This window comes from Maniola jurtina, chromosome 4 (genome assembly GCF_905333055.1).
Source record: "Maniola jurtina chromosome 4, ilManJurt1.1, whole genome shotgun sequence".
Classification (NCBI taxonomy): Eukaryota; Metazoa; Arthropoda; class Insecta; order Lepidoptera; family Nymphalidae; genus Maniola; species Maniola jurtina.
The window spans coordinates 2,609,351-2,633,643 of NC_060032.1; the positions used below are offsets into that span (position 1 = coordinate 2,609,351).

At 37.1% G+C, this 24,293-nt stretch overlaps 1 protein-coding gene across 3 annotated transcripts in view; it reads left to right on the top strand.

Moving 5' to 3' along the window:
- The window catches only part of LOC123864370, a 113,173-nt gene that overhangs the window by 63,008 nt on the left and 25,872 nt on the right, over positions 1–24,293 (top strand). Inside the window, exon 2 of one of the 3 annotated variants that reach the window (XM_045904757.1) lies at positions 15,126–15,278. In XM_045904757.1, coding sequence (XP_045760713.1) covers positions 15,126–15,278 — 153 coding nt within the window. Of the gene's footprint in view, positions 1–15,125; positions 15,279–15,370; positions 15,482–15,569; positions 15,671–24,293 lie in introns of those variants that run through there. The other 2 variants (XM_045904759.1, XM_045904758.1) reach the window with 2 other exon arrangements.

Genomic DNA, 24,293 nt, shown 5'->3' on the forward strand with positions numbered 1-24,293 from the left:
ACACCATCTGTCTTAGCATCTTGTTCTCGTAAAGTACATTTATTACATTTAATCACATTTCACACGCAATCATCGGCATTTACTTATCTGCGACGTAAATCTTCCTGCCCAAGTCAAGTGCGATCTTCCTCAAGGCGTATCTTAGCGGATATTGGCCACTTCATAAATCTGCACTCGGCAGCCTTTCGATCAACTGCCGTGTGAGATACGGGCGCGTAGATAACGTTAACCATTACTGTAATGCTTGTTAAGCTTTTTTTTGTTCTTTATCTAGGGGTCGATGAGTAGCATCATTGGCAACTTTAAGAGTCTGGGATATGATTATTATCATTTAATTATTTTATTGTTATTTTATAATGCAGAATACTATCTAAATGTGTAATTTCTATTTTCTATTTTTTTTTCCTGCTAGTTAATAGTTAGGTAATTTGTTTTAAATTTAAGTATTTTGGTATATCGATCAGCCCCCCGATTGTGTAAGAAAAACGTATCATGGTTATCGTTATCGTCACGAAATTCTGCCCTTTGATTGGTTCATTCGCTGTTTACCTTTTCACAGCCAATCAAAGGGCAGAATTTCGTGACGATAACGATAACCATGAATACGTTTTTCTTACACAATCGGGGAGCTGATCAATCAACCGGTTCAGTTTTTATTTAAAAATATTAGAATAATAGATAGCTTTGACCACATATTTTATCAAATACCTTAGAGACCTGAGTAAATTTTATTTTTTAGTAGACATCAGATTTTCTATTAGGTACTGATTTTTTTGGTATGAAATTTTAACGCGTGATTCAAATCCGATTAATAGAATTTAGACTCAACACATCTGTGTCAAAAAGAAGAATTCCTGCCAATCTTTGTTGTAAAATTTTAGTTCTAACAAGATGAAAATGAAATCCTATATTATATCAATTCTGTTAACGTTATATAATTTAGTGAAAGCCTGCAGTATTTTTCCGCCACCACGGAACTCTTTTTTGTTTTTTTTTTTTGCGAATTGCAGTCTGTCTCGTGATTTTAATATTAATGCAACCCTATCAGTCATTATTACTAGTGTTTCTAATTAGAGTTTCATAGTGTTCCATCCATCAAAATGAAACCCTATACATCAGTTCAGTTTTCGCTGCATGATTTATTGCGCGCACTGCACTTCCGTAGGAAAACGCAGTCGTCTATGACCAAGCGCACTTTGCGCGTCGTTCCGGATGATATTAGTTTCCTCAATGCGGACTGCTGACCGTGCAGTGCCATTTCTGCAAATTTCACTCTTACTGCATATTCATATTGGCCCATATTTAGACTTACCAACCACTGCTGCACTTGTTTTTCTCTGTTAAGCTATTTCATGGTACTCTGTGGTCCTCTGTTCTTGTATGCAGTGAAAAGCAAAGATTTTAGTATAATAATTATTGAAGTTCCGGAAGATATTATAGACCAGAGGTTTTTCATTGCTCACTGTTGACCATGTGCCATTTGTGAAAACACTCTTACTGCATGCATATTCGTATCGGCCTATATTTAGACTTACCAACTACTACTGTATTTATTTTCCTCTGTTCAGCTATTTCATGGTACTCTGTGGTCCTCTGTTCTTGTATGCTGTGAAAAGCAAAGATTTTAGTATAATAATAGTTGAAGTACCGGAAGATATAATAGACCGGAGGTTTTTATTGCTGACTGTTGACCATGGTTTTGTTTTAATGAGTGATATGTTTTTTGTGTTATATACCTTCTTATTATCATTGATTTTAAATATTGTGATTTTTAGGGTTCCGTACTAAAACAACCAACCCTTTTTAGTTTCGTCCAGTCCGTCTATATGTCGAGGTACACACAACTAGAATAATAACTGTCGCTTGTATTTTGTATTTCATTCAGTCTTTTCATTCATATACATTATTTTAAAAAAATTAACAAGCTTGGTTATTCAACAAACAAAACAGCTAGAATCTCACACTCATTACTTGTTCTCGATTCTCGGTTTGACTATCAAAATGTAGTGGTCGTTTCAAGTTACTCGACTCGACTACGGGCTGTGGAGATAATTTGGGCGATAATCGAGTATTAACGTCTCGGGCAGGCGACCGCTCGCGTGATGGCTTCATTGTGTTCTCATCTAATACCTTGTGGTTTGGGATGAAGGTGGGTGGTCTATGTAATTATCATTCCTTTGCCCTTAATCTTAAACCTCGATTCAATTTTACGTGTTTTAGCGTTAAGTGACCTTTGATTTCTACACCACAAAAAAGAGTCAGTTGTAGTATTTTTACAATTCACATAAGCATGTATATCTAGCGATTCCCATGACTTCATCTGCGTGGACTACGCAAATTTCAAACCCCTATTTTACCCCCTTAGGGGTTGAATTTTCAAAATTCCTTTCTTAACGTATGTCTACATCATAATAGCTATCTGCATGCCGAGTTTCAGCCTGATCCGTCCAATAGTTTGAGCTGTGCGTCGACAGATCAATCAGTCAGCAGGGGCAAATTGGGAATTGATATTTTGGTCTGGTGGGAGGGTAAAGCCGTGGCTAGTTACCCTGTCAAACCCCTTCCAAGTTAGCCCGCATCCATCTTCGACTGCATCATCACTTACCATCAAGTAACACCGCAGTCAAGGGCGAACTTGTATCAAAACAACTTTAAAAATTTGGACCTACCAAGGTGGTCACCCAGCGCCCTATAATCATTGTGTTCTCAAATACCTACCTACCGTCCAATAAGGAACCGCTTTGTCATTAGATCTGTCGATTAATAACTCAATGCTACGAATCTATGCGGTTGTTACCTATCCATTGTTTGAGCTTATTGTGTTTTGAAAGACAATTTGTTATGATTACATAGTAAAATAATACAACGTCACTTACCTACTAAGCATTTTACATGTGGATATTAGTCACCGAGTCATTGCCTAGTATGAAGAATGTTCGGACTATTGTGATTTGTGACGTGGAAGTAGGTCTTCTTCTTCAAAAACAATTATTAGTAAGTATTCAAAACAAGACAATTATATACTTACTTAGATATTGTTATCTTCTAAACTTCGAAAAGGGAATTCCCAGTCAACAAAAGGGTTTTGGCCAAAGAAGGTATCTACTACGAGTGAAAGAAATAGTAAGCATTGGCATTGAGATCATAGATAAAAACCTAGCATTATTTTATGCTTAGAATTCGGACGAACTTATGAAACACTATGTAAAGCATGTAGGTATAAAAAATAAAAGTTCCAACAAAACACACATATAAATTGAATTAATCAAGTACGTATGTAAATTTTATTGTAGTGAGGTAATAATGTGATAATTATTTTAATTTCAACTTGAAACTAAGGCTGCTCCATTTATATGATTGTTCTACCCCAAAACAAAATTAATTGACAGCAAAGTGAAATACAAAGGTATTATTATTTAATTCCTTTCGACACCTCAAAACAGCCCTTCTTAAATATAGGGGGAGGTCCTATTAAAATCACAATCTGAACGAAGCTAGAGGGCTTTTAAAGCGACAAATATTTTGTGAAAGGAGGGAGATTACTCCTTAGGGCAGGTAATAATCAAATAGTTGGTAAACACGCACGAAACGCACTTTGGTAAGACTGAGTAGGGAATTGGGAAAAATAAATTATTTTTTAGCAATGATTAAATAAAGGGTTTTCCAATATTCGTAAAATCCACGTCCTTCCACTCCAGACAAAATATAACATCAAACTTTTCAACTTTCAGAGTTCTTAGGCAAAGAAAACAAGCGTAAATAAAAAATTTATAACACCCCCGACAAGTGCGAAGGTTACAATAACTAGAAAAGAGCTGATGAACTTTCAAACGGCTGAACCGATTTTCTTGGATTATAGCTAAAAACACTCTCGATCAAGCCACCTCTCAAACGAAAAAATATAAATTAAAATCGGTTCATTCGTTTAGGAGCTACGATGCCACAGACAAATACATAGATACACACGTCAAACTTATAACACCTCTCTTTTTGGGTCGAGGGTTAATAAGGACTCTACTAAGTGAAATAGTCAATGAAATTATTACCTTCCTCTAACTACACTCAGCGTATCGTCACCAGAAAGAACTTGTAAGAGCCACTCGCTTTTATTTTTTTAACCCCCGACCCAAAAAGAGGGGTGTTATAAGTTTGACGTGTGTATCTGTGTATCTGTGTGTCTGTGTATCTGTGTATCTGTGTATCTGTGTATCTGTGTTTCTGTGTATCTGTGTATCTGTGTATCTGTCTGTGGCATCGTAGCGCCTAAACGAATGAACCGATTTTAATTTAGTTTTTTTTGTTTGAAAGGTCACTTGATCGAGAGTGTTCTTAGCTATAATCTAAAAAAATTGGTTCAGCCGTTTAAGAGTTATCAGCTCTTTGTACTGCACTGCACTCAGCGTATCGTCACCAGAAAGAACTTGAAAGAGCCACTCGCTTTTATTTATTTAATTTTTTGCGACGCTTTATTACCCGCCGAGAGGGCATGATTAAATGAGACTGTATTCACGGAGTAGAAGGAAAAACGGGTACGAATGTTTCAGTGATGTTTCTTCTAGTGTGAAATTGTACAAGATGGGAGTCTTTACGGTAAATACCGAAATATTTTCTGTCCTCTTTATAGTTGACAGCTCGACAGTATGAGTTATTTTTAATCCCCGACCCAAAAAGAGGGGTGTTATGAGTTTGACGTGTGTATCTGTGTATCTGTCTGTGGCATCGTAGCTCCTAAACTAATGAACCGATTTTAATTTAGTTTTTTTTTTGTTTGATAGGTGGCTGTACCTTCACTTGTCGGGGGTGTTATAAATTTTTAATTTACACTTGTCACAGGAGCTAGTAATATAATGCCTTTTACAGTAAATACATGGAGTAAGTAAATATCTACCGAAATATTTTCGGTCGTTTTCAATCAAAAAATGATACGACTATGGGTTATTTTCACATTGAGTAATTTTAGGTCATTGAATTGATTCTATAGAAGAGGATTTTATTCGTAAGAATGCGTAATTCGTATTTGTTCCTTTACATTCATTTACTTACATTCTTAGTTTGCTTCTCATTTGAAATCAATCTAACTCAATGTTTTGTAGACATATTCTAAAAATTAATATTATCTGTGGTTTTCCAGATTTCTGTATAAGTAATTAGAACCTATACGATTTGTATAGGTACTAATTACACAGAAATCTGTGTAATTAGTACTGTGTGTTACATACAAATGAAAGCAAAAGTAGATAAGGATCCTAGAGGGATCTAGGGAAACTTTGATAAATATGGAATTTCGTGCAGCAATGACGCGATAGATACAGCATTATCTTCATCAGAAGAGCTTAGGCCACAGTGTTCAATTAGCGTGGATTGGCAGACTAAATATATACTTATTTTTGCAAAATTCCGTTCCACCCCGTCATTGTCGCAGATGTGCGAAAAAATATGAGCAATCGGAATCTTATCCACGCAGATAATATGGGTTCAAACTTCAATGAAGTGGAATTCCGCGCGATTATGTCGCCTGCGGAATTCCGCTAGATTTGTCCTTAGCCTTAGTCACTTCATCAATTCCTTCCATAGTTCCGCTAAAAATACAAAGAAATAAAAATGCATTATTCAAAGCTACAATGGGAAACTATGAAGAAAATGTCCGGAGGCGGTCGTACGCTTTTCCTTTGCGCGGGACATAATCAAACCTGATGGAGGGGGATGGGCCTCCACTGCAATTACATGATACGTCTAGCATAGAGGGTAGGTACCTAGGGCTGACATTTTTTGATTAATAAAAAAATCGCTGACTTACATCACTAAAATTTTGTTTTATTTTGTAACAGTTTTGTTTATCTTTGACAGTTATGTAGTTTTCAAACAAATTATTAAATTTTTCTACTTATCTCGATCTGCCTGTCGTAAAATCATTTGTTTTTGTGAGAAGAAAATATCTTATTTTATATTTATAGTACAAAACAAATACCTAGTCCAATCTGAACACGAGGCATAATGACGCTTTGTACTTACAAAAAAACCGGCCAAGTGCGAGTCAGACTCGCGCACCGAGGGTTTCGTACTCGGGTATTTTAAACCATTATGCTTAAAAATACATAAAAATCTGTTTTAGAATGTACAAGTAAAGCCCTTTCATAATATGATACCCCACTTGGTATAAGTTATCTTACTTTGAAAATTAAAACACATTAATTTTTTTTTTCTGTGATGTAACCACAAATTCACGGTTTTCAGATTTATTCCTTTACTTACGAATACGAATCAATTTTTTGCCTTTATTAATTCGATGTACGATAGTAATCTGTTTCCAATTTCCATACGTAAAAACATTATCTACATAAACTAATGATTCTAGGCTTATTTAGAGGTGTTTTTAAGGTTTAACGACATAATGTTATAATGTAAATAACGGGTAATGTAATATCGATTCATACGATGATTTTGATTCGTGGTGCGTACCTGTTAGATACCTACGTGTCTTCATAAGCTTAAGAGTTAGTTAGATACTGTAATGTAAAAAAATAATGGAAATAATATGGATTGAATTGCTTAAAATTTAGCTAACTTCAAGATGGTTTGAATTTACCTTTTTTATGAAAACTGTTATTGTTCTATTTTTGTGATTCGACAACCCTATAACCACACATTACAAGATGCAGCATGATATGTTAGACAAGAAAATAGTGAATGAAACGCTTGTACAAAAAAAAATTTACTTGTATCACTATACTTACCTGGATATTTTTAGACTAAAACTCATAACCGGGAAGTAACAACGGGTTCTAGATAAAAATCTAGCCAGACAAAATGTGAATGAAATGTTTCTAAGTAAGTATGTATGTTAGTTTTTATGCAAAGTCCTATTTCTAGACGTGACGTTGCCGCTAGGAAATTTTAAGTTTTTATTTAAGTTAGACACTGTAATCGCACTTATAAATACCTACTTTTCTAGCGCAGCTTGAATTTGCGCGTTTTCTCTTCGTTCCAAATAAAATTGCGAAACTTTTTCAATGTAGAGTAGATAGGTATTATGACGTAGACATCCGCTAAGACAGGATTTTTGAAAAATCAACCCCTAAGGGGGGTAAAATAAGGGTTTGTAATTTGTGTAGTCCACGCGGACGAAGTCGCGAGAATAAGCTAGTGAACAAGAAAAGCACAAGTGTAAATTAAAAATTTATAACACCCCCGACAAGTGAAGGTTACAGTAATAACTAGAAAAGAGCTGATAACTTTCAAACGGCTGAACCGATTTTCTTGAATTATGACTAAGAACACTCTCGATTAAGCCACCTTTCAAACAAAAAAAAACTAAATTAAAATCGGTTCATTAGTTTAGGAGCTACGATGCCACTGACGGATACACAGATACACACGTCAAACTTATAAAACCCCTCTTTTTTGGTCGGGGGTTAAAAATGGCTTGTTATGGATCATAATCAATAGCACAAATCTGAAGTCACCCACCATATGTGACATAAAGGGGTTTAGCACGATATTTACCTTTATTTTAACCACAGATTTTAACGGAATAAAAACAAATTAACACTTGAGTCGCATAAGTTATGTAAATAATGATGTGATAGGCAATTCAAACGATCGTATCGTTCGCAATTAAGTAATTTACGTCCAAAATGACCATAATAACCAGCAAATCATAAAACCTTCGTGTTTTGTGTTAGTTATTAAATTCGTGGTTAGTGTAACATTCTTTGAGAATGTTTTTTTAACATTTTAAACACGTAATGCGGTCGCGTCACATGGTTTATATTTTTTTTCTGTGTCGCATACTTACAATACAATAGGGTTGTCCTGTCCAAAAAATTTTTAAAAACGGAGTTAAAATTAGAAGGCAGGAGTAGTGTAAATTTTTTGCAGCCCAAAAAATGTAGTGTAACGTTTACAGGGTTCGTATGTGTACTTTTTATTCCATGACTGCTAAAAACTTTTCTTTTCTTTTGGCTTTGCCGTAGTTGGGTGATAAGATATCCAATAGGTGATACTCCTTTTCCTATTAGGTTAAAAGGAAACCGGGTCATAGGTTACGGTCCACTGTGAACACAATACAAGTGTACAGCCCTATATAACGTGCGCCGCTTGAAAAATAATAAAAAAGTCGTTAAACTTAAAGAGGGCGCGACGCTATCTACACCCAGTATCACCCTGTATCTCGCATATTAACGAGCGTAGAGTAGCACACTTGCGAGAAGAAATCACTTGAAAACACTTTTTTCGTGGCTATACAAAATGCTCGCCCCTTGTTTCGAATCTAAACTTTTGAATACTCCTATTATATACTGTCGATGCTTCAGTATAAAGTTCTATTTCACGACGCCTGTTTGGCAACGTTTGTATGAGAGCACACGTACACGTTTATAATATGCCTGCGTATGAGGCACCCAGGTTTACGGCCGCGCACACAAAATTGCGTTTACGATTATTGGTAGTCGATTACCAACGTTGATAGAATTAGAGCGTATCGTTGATAAAACTCAAGCTTGGCCATTCATTTAAGGCCAATCGGAAAGCTCGTGAAATTAAAATTGGTATTACTGAAGTTTTGACTTAGAATTAAGGAGTTTTAAGTCCATTTTACTCTGATGTTCTTGTGTTTCGATGCTCAACTTTATCAATGTTGGTGAAATGCAATATCTCATACTAACCATATTGTATGGATGGGCGAATGCCACCTGACGAAAACGGAGATTAGTCCTAGTCTCCTCCATGGTTGAACAATGAAAATCAGTAGATACTAGAGCAACTTATAGCAAACAGTTCATGTACCTACAATTCTATGAGAGTTCCATATTTATTCGTTGAACCCAGTGGTCTGGTATTTTGTAATAGTGGAATTTTGCACATAGCTTCTTCCGTGTACGCGTAACTTTCTGTTAACGAGGTAGAAAAGCACTGTAAGGACATTCGTAGTGTTAATTGATTTGTCTTGTTCATTACTGTACAAAACATTATGTGTTTGTATAATTAAGTGTATGTGGTTATTGTATTTCTTCGTTATCTTCAAGGAAACAGCTGTCTCTAACGTCATGTTACACTGATTGCATGAGTGTTAATGTATCATTGCACTATCGTTAAGTACAACTTGAAATGTATACCTACTTAGAATAATTAAAAAATAATTACGTACATGTACGTATAACTATAACTGAGTAAGGTACTTGTTAGTTATCTACAACTCTTCAGGTAATGAGTACTTACATTTTCCTATAACCATGTATTCAATAAGGTTAATATAAAGCATGGTTAAAGGAAAAGAAACATCACACTATCACACTAATATTATAAAGCCGAAAGTTTGTATGTGTGTGTGTGTGTGTGTGTGTGTGTGTGTGTGTGTGTGTGTGTGTGTGTGTGTGTGTGTTTGTTACTCCTTCACGCAAAAACTACCAGACGGATTTGGCTGAAAGGAATGGAGATAGATTATACCCTGGATTAGCACATAGGCTACATTTTATCCCGAAAAATCAAAGAGTTTCCACGGGATTTCGAAAAACCTAAATCCACGCGGGCGAAGCCGCGGGCATCGGCTAGTTATTAATTTAACAACATATGGCCTGAATGAATACATAGAGTCATGATAAGTACTTTAATCATAAGCGGTTAAGACTTTGCCTTCCTACTTGGGGGGGTCCGAAGTTCGATTCCAGGCGAGCACCTCTAACTTTAGCACATGACTTTACTTTATTGATTGTACAGGAAAGTAAATTTCCACTGCGGGCTTCGTCGACTATTATGGCTTGTTTACCATTATCCGAGTGTTTATTTTGCTAGCATCGTGCCGAGATTAAAGAAAGCGAGGGCGTAAGGCAGCGGCGCCCAAACTTTATAATAACCCGTTTAAAGGAAACGTACCTATTTTAACTTCGCGTGGTATATTTTAATGTTGTATTATATTGATGAACTCAGAATTTTCTCCTCTTTCATTTGACATACCACTCGATACAATAGCGAAAAAAACTTTTGGAGACCCGCTCACTTTTTTTGATGAAACATCCGTTAGGTCAATTTTTTTCGTATAAAATATAGCCTATGTCACCCGGACCTTTACAACGAATCAATTGACACCTCATTCATCAAAATCGGCCCAGTAGTTTAGGCGCTACGGTTGAACACACAGAATCTGGCTACAAACACATACATACATAAAAAACTGTTAAAATCAAAACCCTTCGTTTTGGCTTTGCCGTAGTCGAGTACAAATCGGAATCCACGTGGATGAAGTCGCGGTCATCAGCTAATAAATAGTTAATATCACGAAACCAAGAGCTTTGAGATCCACTGGCATAGACGGAGATTCACATTCGAAACACGCTCTAAATCATACAAATACTATTTTTGTAGTATTTGTTTACAATACTTGCAGTTACGCCTGTACGACTAAGTATTTTAAGGCTACGCGGAGCCTGGCTTATGCCTGATACCATCTTATGATAAAGATAGGTAGGTATACAAATAGAGTTTTAGGAGCACAGATAAAATAATCCCTAAGCTACCACTTGGCCGAGTTGCTCGCTGGTTCTTCTCGGTAGGAAAGCCATTCTGAGCCAGTATTTCACACAGATCCATCTATCATTACGTATGAGTCCAATCTGTCATCATTAGATTAATCCATTTTTAACCCCCGACCCAAAAAGAGGGGTGTTAGAAGTTTGACGTGTCTATCTGTGTATCTGTCTGTGGCATCGTAGCTCGTAAACTAATGAACCGATTTTAATTTAGTTTTTTTTGTTTGAAAGGTGGCTTGATCGAGAGTGTTCTTAGCTATAATCCAAGAAAATCGGTTCAGCCGTTTGAAAGTTATCAGCTCTTTTCTAGTAACTGGGGATGCTATAAATTTTTATTTTTTACACTTGTATACATACCTATACCCCTAAGTTTTAAAAATCACCATCTACCCTTCGTCCGATTCAATCTTAAAACCGGTCAAGTGCAAGTCCGATTCGTACACTAAAGGTTCCGTACCATCTTACAAGATTATGAATATTTTTTTACAGCTCTAAATGAAATTTACTATTTATAAGCTGTCAATCTATGTTTGTCCTTTTCATATTACATTAGTAAGATAAGAAGAGGATGCGAATACTTTAAAATTTAGTTGTGCTCATAATCAGTACCATTCTACTAATTGTTTGAGCTATGACTCCAAAGAATTAAGTCCTGGACAAAGTCATACGAATTTAACTACGGACAAAACAATTATTGTTCCATTGAAACTATATTATACAGAGTAACAGTGTTTCATAACAATAATATCTTGATTAACGCAAATCCTTTTGAAATTCGGGAGCGTTATTGTGTTGGCGCTCGTGATTCCTGACGGCGGGCCGGGATAAACTGGGATCCAATTTATGTACTGTCAAGGGAATTTAAACATTAATGCGAAACGGATAGAGTTCTGTGTAGCTTGCATATTAAGTTATAGGGTCAATCTCAATTAAAATTATGAATTTAAGACACGAGCGCAAGCGATAAATCCTGTGTTTACTTTCCTACGTGAAAATTATTAAACACTAAGAGGGTGCCCGCGACTTCGTCCGCGTCCGCGTCAATAACATGAACGCAAGCTACCTCGGTAACTTTCATACAAATTGGTTGAGCGGATGGGTCTTTAGGAATCTCGTGGGAACTCTTTGATTTTCCGGGATAAAACTATCATTTAAATAAATAAGCAAATCTTAATCCATATTCTATACTACGTAAGCGGAAATCCCACGGATTTTTAAAACCTATATCCACGCAAACGAAGTAAATCGTTAGCTTCATAAGTAAGAAAGAAGACTTTTTTATTTGATCACTGTAACATAACAATATATCTAATATTGGCGTCACTCAGAAAAGCAGGTATTATTTAAATATTTTTATCGAATTATTGGAATGTCCTCTCCAAAACCAACACAAAAAAACACAAGTTTAATGTGTAAGGTTATCCGAGAGTTTTAATCTAAACAAACTAATGCCAAAATAAATAATTTAATTAGAGCGTGATTGCTATCACAACATCTAATTATTCAGTTCACAATCCAAATACCGAAAATATGCGATATCGCTCCGAATCTCAGAAGGAGACTGAACTAAAACCTTCAAAACACCCGTATTTATGCAAGTTCAATCTTGTCGGCCTCCTAGCAACAGATTGTATGACATCGAATGAGCCAAATATCGATTTTATCAAACTACCTGCATTAGGTAAATTAATAATTTTATATTATTTTTGACAACTCAAATCAATTTTTAAAAATAACCTTACAGTTCGGCCGTCCTGAATTTAACACGTCCTCGTGTTTCTAATCAATCTGGTCATGTCAGTCGCGGGCTTTCTTGCCCTAAGTCAAATCCAAATCATGGGCTATCCCACCCTCCGTCAAATCATTGAAAATCTACCCTTGAACTGCCGAACTCTCAGTTTTAATATCAAGTCAACAATAAATCCAAACGACTAACTTCTCATTCGATGTATACAAAATCTGAACCACTCATTGCAAATTACTTTCCAATTCACAAAAGACTAAATTATTAAAAAAAAAAAACTAAAAATTTTAATCACCAAATCAAACTCAATAAAAATTTTAATCAAATGTGGGTTGTTTACAAAAAGATACCACAGCGAAATTAAGACTACGTGAGACACATCCCACTTCTGAACCTTTTGGGTAAGGTCTGACGAAATCACAAACACAATCTTTATGATAAATTATTATACTTTTATTTCATATTTAAATTTATTAACTTTTACATTTGTGTCAAATAAATGTTGTTCCTCTTACGTTAGTATATTTTCGAATGTCGTCGTTTTAAAACCACTCTTACAGGTAACCTCTCCACGTTTATTAGCCACTCCCCTTTTTATCTTATCGTTATCGGCCAATCCAAATTGTACAATGAATAAACTTAGTGACTAATATACAAATCATCAAGCTCGTTTAACAAATCATCCAAGTAATAAAGATGTTTTCATCTTATATATTGATTACAAATATTATCCTTTATTATGCTACAATTCATCAACTAAAAACTATAAGAATTTTATATACAGTACGTTTATCGATCAGATGTTGAACAACTTCAGCCAATCAATGACGCCTTCTAATATGCTGTTATGATTTGTTATGATTTAAGTGGCGCCAACTATTTAATCAGTAACTTCTACACGTTTATAGATAATTAATATGGGCCAAGCTTACACTAAGTAGACTTTTTCTTTGACAAACTCGAGAAGCTCTCAAATAAACGAGGACCCATCCAATTTTTCACCCGCCCGCTGTTAGCTTTAAATTGGAGCACACGCCCCCATCCCCGAACTAAGGGAGCGGTACTATGTGACTACAGCATCATAGCCACAGGCATTTGATATTTTAATATTTTCCGGGCGCAACCCGCGACGTGACTAATTCGAGGGCTCGATCGCACTTTACGATCATCTCCATAGATTTCCAATATTATAACTTTTACGATTTCCATTTATTGCTGCAGTTAGAGAATTGGTACTGATTTGTACATTTTTAGGGTTCCGTACCTCAAAAGGAAAAACGGAACCCTGGATCACTTTGCTCGCCCTATAATCTCACCCTAATCACCCACCTCATTTCAAAGTAGGGTGAACGATATTATATTATATTTCCGTAGTTTGAAGGCAACTTGAAGCATTTTTGTTAACCCTTAAAAGGCACTAGGTTTTCCCTCTTAGAATAAAATCTTACTATCGCTTTCATTTATTTTTAATTTTCTAGTGCACAGGCTATAAAATAAAATCCGCGACTGTGACTAATTCGAAGGGCTCGATCGCACTTTACGATCGTATCGATTGTCGATCGCTTTTCAATATTATGAGTTATGATTTCCGTTTATTGCCGCAGCTAGAAATACTACTTGCACTGAATTGTATAATTTTAATAAATTGTAGATAACGGCAATAGATTTTAGAATCTACGAAATGTTGAATTGTCACTTTTAAATGCAGAACACAAATTTAAAAAACCGGCCAAGTGCGAGTCAGACTCACGCACCGAGGGTTCTGTACTCGGGTATTTTTTCGGACAAATTTTCACGATAAATCAAAAACTATTATACATAAAAATAAATAAAAATCTGTTTTAGGATGTACAGGTAAAGCCCTTTCATATGATACCCCACTTGGGATAGTTATCTTATTTTGAATATTGAAACACATTTTAATTTTTTTTTAATGATGTAACCACAAATTCGCGGTTTTCAGATTTATTCCTGTACTTGTGCTATAAGACCTACCTACCTACCAAATTTCATGATTCTAGGTCTCAGGTAGGATTTCTAGGATAATTAATATTCTTACAAAATTGAAAAGTTTCAAAACTACGAAATTATCAACTTGTCTATTTTTCTATACAATTTTGTACCATTTTTTTTAAATTAAAATGTTATAATAAAACTTAAAGTTAGCCTTATCTAATTACTTTAGGAATAAAACAAGTCCGCGTGAAATGGTGCCAAGAATACCAATAACTAAGAATTTCGTAACGGCTTTTGAAGAGAAAACATTTACAGCAGCATTCTAAGCACATTCTAAGTTTCTAAGCATGTCGGTTGTAGGGTGCTGATCGAGGGGGTGCCTTCAGACGGGTCTAAATAAGTTTAAACATCCGTTGAGGGGTCCTTATTGCATTAGGCGTGATGGGGAAGCGATCAATGCGTCTATGGGACTTGGAGCTATTTGAAATATTCTTTGCAACTATTTTTATTACTTTTAGTTAGGTATTTCAGCTTTTGATCATCTTGCTACATTTATTAGCTGATAATAACCATCAAACGCTACCCGAAAACTGACTCAGCGTTACGAGGCTTTTTAAGTCAGAAAATAAACACAGACTTCAAATACCTAGTCTTGCCGTAGAGTCTTGCCTTGTCTTATCCTGTCTGACTAGAAGACTGATAAGACAGCTTTTATTATTTTATGCTGATAATACTTACAGAGAATAACTTACAGAGAATACTGCGTTTTGATTTGATACTAAAACCTATCGGGTTAATCGCGTAATAAATCTGGCATCATTGCTTCCTGAAAGTCGATGATTAAAAGACGATGTAACAGAAAATTTTCATGGAATTTGCATTAAACCTTCCTTTCTTTCCAGATGCCGACGCGTTATGCCCCAACAGAGGCTGTTGCGGAGCTGGCTCGAGACAACAGCTCACACAGCACGCGCGGCTACAGCTTGAGGGAGCTGTGCGGAGCGAGCTCAACAAGCTGGCCGAGATACTGTCCACGAGGGCCAAGAGGTTTGACGGTGAGTCCCGCACAGTGTAGCAATTTCAGTTCATTTAACAAAAGCTGTTACGGTCTCGAGACAGCACGGGCGGCTGCAGCTTGAAGGTGCTATAACAACCCAACAGCTCACACAGCACGCGCGGCTACAGCTTGAAGGAGCTGTTAGGAGCGAGCTCAACAAGCTGGCCGAGATACTGTCCACGAGGGCCAAGAGGTTTGACGGTGAGTCCCGCACAGTGTAGCAATTTCAGTTCATTTAACAAAAGCTGTTACGGTCTCGAGACAGCACGGGCGGCTGCAGCTTGAAGGTGCTATAACAACCCAACGCGCGGCTACAGCTTGAGGGAGCTGTGCGGAGCGAGCTCAACAAGCTGGCCGAAATACTGTCCACGAGGGCCAAGAGGTTTGACGGTGAGTCTCACACAGTGTAGCAATTTCTGCTCATTCAACAAAAGCTGTTACGTTCTCGAGACAGCACGGGCGGCTGCAGCTTCAAGGTGCTATAACAACCCAACAGCTCACACAGCTTTTTATTACTTCTTTCTTTCTGTCCTGGGTTTCTTACCGTACCTAGACCGTCCGCTTTAAGAGAGACCATAAGACCATCGGATTTCTCCAGCCCTCCGAACTCACTCTAGAATCTGAGTTGGCCCACGCAGGTCGGCAAGATTTCAGGAAGTGTTGTTTGGCCCAATGTATGCGATGCGTTGGACGTAGGAACGTGTTCCGCTATCCGTCACTCTACACGCATGCTTTGCGTAGAAGGATGTCGGTGATATCTAGAATGAAGAGGTTTTTTTACGAACAATATCCTGTTGTGTCTACAATTACTGCCCTACCAAGCAGTTTAGTTGCAGTAGGTAGTTTTTAGTGGGCTGTTAGGTGAGCCTAGGCACATCTTCCTTCATTTATTTACAACTAGAGAATGCCCGCGACTTCGTCCGCGTGGATTTAGGTTTTTAAAGATCCCGTGGGAACTCGTGATTTTCCGGGATTAAAGTAGCCTATGTTCGTCCCCAGGATATAAGCTAACCGTGTACCAAATTTCGTCAGAATCGGTTAAACCACAGAAATCCAAATAATATTTGAATCTATGGGTTAAACTGTTGGGCCGTGAAAAGGTAGCAAGCAGACAGACAGACACACTTTCGCATTTATAATATTAGTATGGATCAGACGTGTTTACCCAATTTATTCGACATTATTTTGTACCTACATACAATGTTCTCACACAGCACTTTTAGCCCTGTCAGACCTCTCTATTTATTTGAGTTCGGACTTCAGAGAACGAGCACCAATGTAATTGTAAGCTAATTATGTTTATTTATATTTCGTAAGCTGTTCCGCTGAGCGAGTGTTGTGCACATCAGCATTAAGGAGCCGCTATAAATAGCCCCGTGACCGTTCGCGGGTTATCGCGAGAAAACAGCACTCAGTGAGTGCGCTACTATCGGTCCACGAAATTATTTCGCCTTTCATATTTCGTAATTATTATTTAGCATAGGCTTTATTCCCATAAACACCCTAAATACCGCATAAATGAATGCATCAAAACTTTAAATTATTTAGTAACCAGCTGATGCCCGCGACTTCGTCCGCGTGCACAATTTAGGTTATTCGAAATCCCGAGGGAATTCTTTGATTTTCCGGGATAAAAGTAGCCTATGTGTTAATCCAGGGTATATAATCTATCTCCTTTCCCAGCTCAATCCGTCCTGTCGTTTTTGCGTGAAAGAAAGAGTAATAAACATACACACATACATACAAACGTTCGTCTTTATAATATTAGTGTGATAATGGGCTAGTTAGTTCTATAATTAGGTACGTTTTTTAGCATTCAATTATTTTATATTTAGTGACGCAATCGTGACGTTTTCATTAGGAAACTCCTGATTTTTCACAGTTTATCGATACCGTTTTTTAGCTATTTAATAATTTTAATAATTTCCTAATTTAGCATATCACATCCTAAAACAAGATATTTTAAGATTTTTTTGAACGCGGTAGAGATTCAAATTCAATTTTGGGGGTTACTTGATAACTTTGTTCGTACATAATAAAAGTAGACATAATACATATATTAAGTCCTATTTCTCTGTCTGTATGTTACCTTTTAATGGCCCATTCGTTTAATCAATTCTGACTTTTGGTATAGACCAAAGATATGGCACCCACCCCTGAAACTAAATTTTTATCCCGAAAAATCAAAGAGTTTTTCATTGTATTTTTAAAATCCTAAACCCACGAAAACGAAGTCGCAGGCATTATAATAAAAAATCGATCTAGCCAATGGTAAGAACTTTGTTTGGTCTTCGGAGTTGAGAAATATAGTTATGAAGTCATGCATGCAAGCGATATTAGTAACTGCTAGGTATAACTAGCCTATAGGTCCCTATAGTACTCCCTAGGTATTTAAAAGAATGCTCTGTTTATTCTTATTGCTGAGAGAGCTACTTTGGGATGATATCAGTGTTATGCTTAGGTATGAAGAGTGGGTGTAACTGTTGTATCATACTTATACCTATCTAACATTAACTATAAGTATGATACTAAAATATTGTCTACAATAGTCTACAAGTATACTGACGTCAGTAAAAAGTTAACAATTAACAAACAGACACACACATTTGCGTTTATATTATTAAGTGGTAATATCACTAAGGATGTGTTAAGTGTCTTAACAAACACGATCTAGCTGAAATCAGTAGATTCATCAATAAATCCGACTAGACTTTCAACAGGTGGATTAAACCACAGTACAATGTACTGTGATTAAACTAAAAGGAACCAGCTCAGCTGCTTTATTTAGGGTTGCCATCCGCAAAATCTATAAACTAGGACAAGGATCTTGAAAATCCGATAAGTTTTTACCCGACTGCGTCAAAGCTATAAGGAAGGGTTGCGATTTTATCTCGTTAATAAAATATGTAAATTATAAATGCGAAAGTGTGTTTGTCTGTTGGTTTATTGGTTTGTTGGGTTGTCCTTCAATATCACCACAATGGTGCTACGGATTGACCTGATTTTTTACATAGATACAGCTGAAAACCTGAAGAGTGCCATAGGATATTCTGGATAATCAAATATTTCCCACGGTATTTTTGAAAATTTTAATCCACACTCCCCACATGGACGAAATAAATGAAAATATCTTTAACTTTGATAGTGGAGATATCTAACCATTAAACGGTCTTATTTCGTAATTCAAGAAATAATAAAAACAAGCTCAATTTTGATATTGATTAAATCAATCAATATTTCCAGTAGCCTTCAAAATGAATTCCGTACTTTGAATTTTCTTAACCCCAGATATCATGCAAACTGCCCGGACATCCCTAGGACGCCCTCCAAACTAGGACAAATCCAGGGAAATCCGAACGGATGGCAACCCTAGTTTTATTAGGTAGGTAGTAGGTACAGTCAGCGACAAAGCTAGTTCTGCATAGTCCATAGTCGCTTGTACTGGCGGGTGCAAACCTAGATTTGTTGCTGATTGTACTAGGTAGGTAGGTACCTATAGTTTACTAAACGCAAGTTCTCGAAGCCGGTCGCACACTCAATATTGACTCGACTACTTTCCAATCATTCTCATAAGTCCTAACTCACTCTAAGCTCTCATGGAGATAATAACTCGAATGGTTTCACTTATGTTTTCTCTCAGAAGACTTTTATGGTTGCCTTTTGTATTTGATGCCAAGTTGAACGGATGATAGCCTAGTGGTTAAAAGATACGCCTCCCATTCGGGGTTCGATACCGAGCCACCATCTACGTACAGTATGTACCTAGATAGGTAGGTACTTTTTGCAAGGCGGCCATTTTGATTTTTTAGGATTCTGTTTCTCAAAAGGAACCCTTATAAGATCTCTTCGTTCGTTCGTTGTCGTGTCTATCAATTCAGAGAATCTGCCCTAAACTATGGTAACAATATTAAGAGAGATTATCGTCTAGGTACCTACCTACATAATATTTCAATTTCCAATAAACTATTTAAAAAAAAATCATTGAAACTGAATATCTAAATTCCCCCAAATTTCCCATTCGGTTGTGAATGTTTTGATAAGAAATAAAATAGGCGTAAAGTATGAGTCATATTTTATTTTTACATCCTGACTTTGTTGATGCAAAGTCCAATGGGATAACCCAATAGAGGTTACTCTACTGAGGTCAATCTTATGAAAACTATAAACATATTGTTGGAAACAAAGTAACAGTTGATTGATATTCTTGAGTCACACCATTCAGCTTCGGTCCTAAGTCCTGTATCTGCCTATAAAATAAATCCTTGTCTATAAAATAAGAAAGTCCGTCATTTTTCAAGGTCAGGGTTTTAGAAATTCCAACCGCAAGCAAGAATGTTAAATAGAGAATGAAAGTTTCTAGTTTTCCAGTTATATCTATGAAATTTGGTAATTGTGTTTTCGGGCAACAAACAATATTTTGGAAGTAGATACGTATTTCAGGCAGTAATTTTTTTAATTCGACCCCCTCACGGATTTTCAAAAACTCCACCCGACCGAAGCCAGTTATCAATATTTATTTAATTTCATTGAATAGAAATATCTTTTGTCATCACTCTACCCTTTCTATTAATCAGCATTCTATCTACATGGCTCATTCACAGCCTATGTTAGCATTTGCAATCATGTCTTATTATCGTTTTCTTAGTCGAATTTCACTATGCCAATTATAATTTGGATTCTTGCAGTCCAATTTCCAAACCGGAGTTTCAAGATATCAATAAACTTTCTTAAATTACTAGAAATCAGTACACCAGGGTCCATCTAAACAATCATTAGATACATAACTACCTATCAGTGATTGTGTCCGGTCAATTAATTTAATGGCGAGTTTTCTCAGCGGCGCGTGGTGGCATAACTTTCGATCTGTGTGCTTAGTATGAGATTTTACATGTGACCAACGTAAATAGAATTCGAGCATCGAAACACTTCAGCGTTGAAAGAAAATGAACTTCAAACTCCTTATTTTAACGCTTAAGTTCGTCCGCACATCTACAATCTTCAAGCGGAAAACTTGCGTTTAAATCGGTGGTACTGATTGTTAACACGTTTTTATTAACTGGTTTTCTTGTCGGTCTTTTTACTTGTTTTTCGCGTTCCGGATCTCAAAAGGAAAAAAAGATCCTCATATGATCTACCTGTCAAGGTAATGAAAACCTAGAGGGTAATTCCTGTTAACCTAAAATCATGCAAAGGCAGATATCTATAGCAGAAGTAAAAGAAAAAATCCGAAAACCTCGAATTTGTGGTCTGCAACCCAACAGAATTTATAAAGTGTTATTTCTTTTACAATGCTGACAAAATTATAAAGTGATATTTCCTTTCCTGTCCGAGTCGCATTTGACTTTCATTTTTTGTAACTTTAAACCAAGGAGGTTTAAGTCGAGTTTTCTCTGACGTTATTGTGTGTTGAGGCTCGAATTCTATCAACGTTGGTGAGAAGTAAAATCTCATGCTAAGCACACGGATTGCAACTGCAAGAACTGATCACGCCATATTTGGAGGCAAGGGGTCCCGTTGGCGCAGATTCCTTTCGAATGACGCGACAAGATGACGACGTGAGATAGCATGCAGGTTCCTGGTACCTTAGCCTTTCTAGGGTCCTTTAGACTTTATTCATTGCTCATAAACGTTTTAATAATTCTGTGTTCAGCTGGCCTATTTGGTCCTAAAGCTTGTTTTGACTGTCCTTGTTCAGAAAAATCGATTTTCTAAAGATCTAAAAAGACAGGGAAAAAACTAATATGTCATATTGTAACATAGTGCCACAGTGGTGACATAAATAATAATAAGAGCTACTTACCTACTTATAACTTAAACTGCGTATAATTAATTATTTATTTATACTTAGATCATTGCTTGCATGCAATAAATTTTCCTTTTAGCCTGTTTTCTTTCTATTACTTTTGGTTGCAAATCCATAGAATATAATAGAATTTTTTATATTCAATAAATACTTATGAATCGTCATTATATAAGCTAATATCAGTGCTTGAAAACTAAAAAGTGCAAAACAGATAATGTATATTATAGCAAGTGACTTCCTAGCATAAATTCAAAATCATCATGATTGCAAACAATAGCAATGCTATGAATTAAACGAATTCCCTAACTATAGACTTTGGCATTTTGCATTGACAATTCTGAATTTGGGTAGGTTTAATTAAGATTCAACCTGCTGTATGATTATTATTATTGGTTCACTGATCGTGTCGTGTCGTATAAAAGTGTTGGGCCTTGTTTGGCCTGGCGCCCGGGCCCCGTTCCGTGGCAATTATCCAGCGCAGGGCAGCGGGAAGCCTGCATCATGTATTATGTATGGTCTGCTGCTAGGTGCCACTAGGTGAACCTTGTCATATTGATGGTCATGTCCCTTTTACCAAAGCGAGATTTTCTTAACTGCTTAGGTATGTTTTTAACTCCCGACCCAAAAAAAGGGGTGTTATAAGTTTGACGTGTGTATCTGTGTATCTGTCTGTGGCATCGTAGCGCCTAAACCATTGAACTATATTACTACGTAGTAGTAATACCTCAATGGCCTAAACGAATGAACCGATTTTAATTTAGTTTTTTTTTGTTTGAAAGGTGGCTTGATCGAGAGTGTTCTTAGCTATCATCCAAGAAAATCGGTTCAGCCGTTTGAAAGTTATCAGCTCTTTTCTAGTTACTGTAACCTTCACTTGTCGGGGGTGTTATACATTTTTAATTTACACTTGTTATGACGAGTCTTCAGACCTTTGACTTAGAAGTCACCTAACAGCTCTACCGGTAAACTATTTGGCGTTCTGGTACCAACAATACCCACGATAGGAGTGATATTTTTTCTTTTCTTTAAAAAAAAAAAGAATACTAGCCAAGTTTATTATGCTGACTAATATTGCCCTTTCCCCTCCAATTAAGTATAAAGCTTGTGCTAGGAGTACGTACGACAATTATAGTGCAACGGTTGGGGTTTGAACCGGCGACCTTTCGGTTTTCAGTCCGCTCCTTCAACCGTTGAGCTATCGGGCCTATGATCTGAATCTCGATTCCATCTTTAAGCAGTGGACGTCTATCGGTTGACGTTGATTATGATAAAATAGGTACATAGTAGCCACGTGTAATTGAGGGACCAGAGCGTGGATGTGGTCCTGAAAATGAAATACCTGGGTAGGTATTTCACTTCGGATCTAGATCACCTACAAGAAATAAAGTGCTGTATTAGCCAAACCAAAGTCATGTTCCACAAGATGTCCAAGATCCTCTGCAGCACCAAATTACAGCTTGAGCTGAGATGCCGCCTTGTAAAGTGCTATGTCTGGTCCACCCTCTTGTATGGTAGTGAAACTTGGGTTCTCAAAAAGGAAGCAACTAACCGCCTGCAAGCTTTCGAAATGTGGATTTACAGGAAAATGCTCAAGATAACCTGGAACAGCTTTACACCGAACACCAAGGTACTGGAATTGGTCCACAAAGAGAGAGAAATCATGTCCACCATCATGCGAAGAAAGCTCGCTTTCTTTGGGCATTTACAGAGAGGAGGACAATTCTCATTCCCAAGATTAGTATTGGAAGGGAGAATTGCAGGCAAAAGAGCTCAAGGTCACCAAAGACACAAATGGTTGGTTGGACGATATAAGGGGGTGGACAGGGCTTAGCTACCCGAAGTTGAAAGAGGCGGCTTTTAATAGAGAAGCTTTTCGGATGATGATCGCCAAACTTCGTTTCGAAGAAGGCACGCGATGATGATGATGATGTGTAATGGTTTTTATTTTCTGGGTTTTAGTTTTTAACTCTATCTTGTACCACAACATCGTGCAAGAAAAATATTGGACATTGAATTTCAAATGGCCTAATGAAAGGGTAATGAAGTAAGTATGGCCAGAAAATTAAGTCCGAATAATTTAATAAATCATCATTATGATGTTTGTTGACTAATTGATTAATACGTAAATTGGTACCTATGTGACTCTGTAATAGAATCATGAATAAATTGAATTAAGCTATTGAGTCAAGAATTTCAATTTATTCATTTTTAAAATGTTTGAGTAAGTAGTCATTATTATTGATTACTAGAGGATGCCCGCGGCTTCGCCCGCGTGGATTTGGATCTTTTCAAAATCACGTAGGAACTCTTTGATTTTTTGGGATAAAAAGTAGCCTATGTCCTTCCCCGGGATGTATCCCACGTCTGTACCAAATTTCATTAAAATCGGCTCAGCAGTTGGGCCGTGAAAACGTAGCAGACAGACAGACAGACAGACACACTTTCGCATTTATAATATTAGTATGGATTATTAGATCATAGAGTTTCAATGTGAGCCAACTACTTATAGATATATACCAAAAGCATAACCTAAGACCAAAACAGTAGCCTACAAACGAAATATCAATATGCCAGTACTCAACTTACCTACCACCTACCTACCTGCTGGTGGGTAGGCATCAACTATAGTGCACGACAGGTCGACATGGCAATCTGGGAGGCGGATCGCCCGTGCTATCCAGCAACAGGTTAGCGCAGGGGCTGTGCGGGTCACTATTGTGTTCCTGGTGTGCCTCAGACGGTGGGTAGGGACTATATTGGTCCACCGAGGAGAGTCCTTAGTAGGCGCCGCTGGCCAGGTTGCGCGAACGTGTTTGGCACCGTAACCTGGCCATCAGGCGATGCGTGAAACGCCGTGGGGTTTTAGTCGGTAAAAGTCCAACATAACCTCCGTGCCTCTCCGGGCGCGGTGGTATCCATGAGGATTTCCCCACGATATAAAAAAAAGGGCATGTGCGGGCTCAGAATACATAATAGTACACAAGTATATAGGCGCATAGCTATCTAATTGCTTTACTCCATGTCATATTGAAAAATCAGCATCGGGCTATTCTAAGGTAAGCAGTGCTTTTGCGCGTTTGTGGCTTGCACGCCTTACTTACCTATTTATTTCTTCAGCTGCTAAATTTTGGTGTTGGGACCATCTGCTGCTTATCTTTCGTCAGCATTAAGATGCACGTGTGAATGTATATTTAGAACGCATCCTCGGCT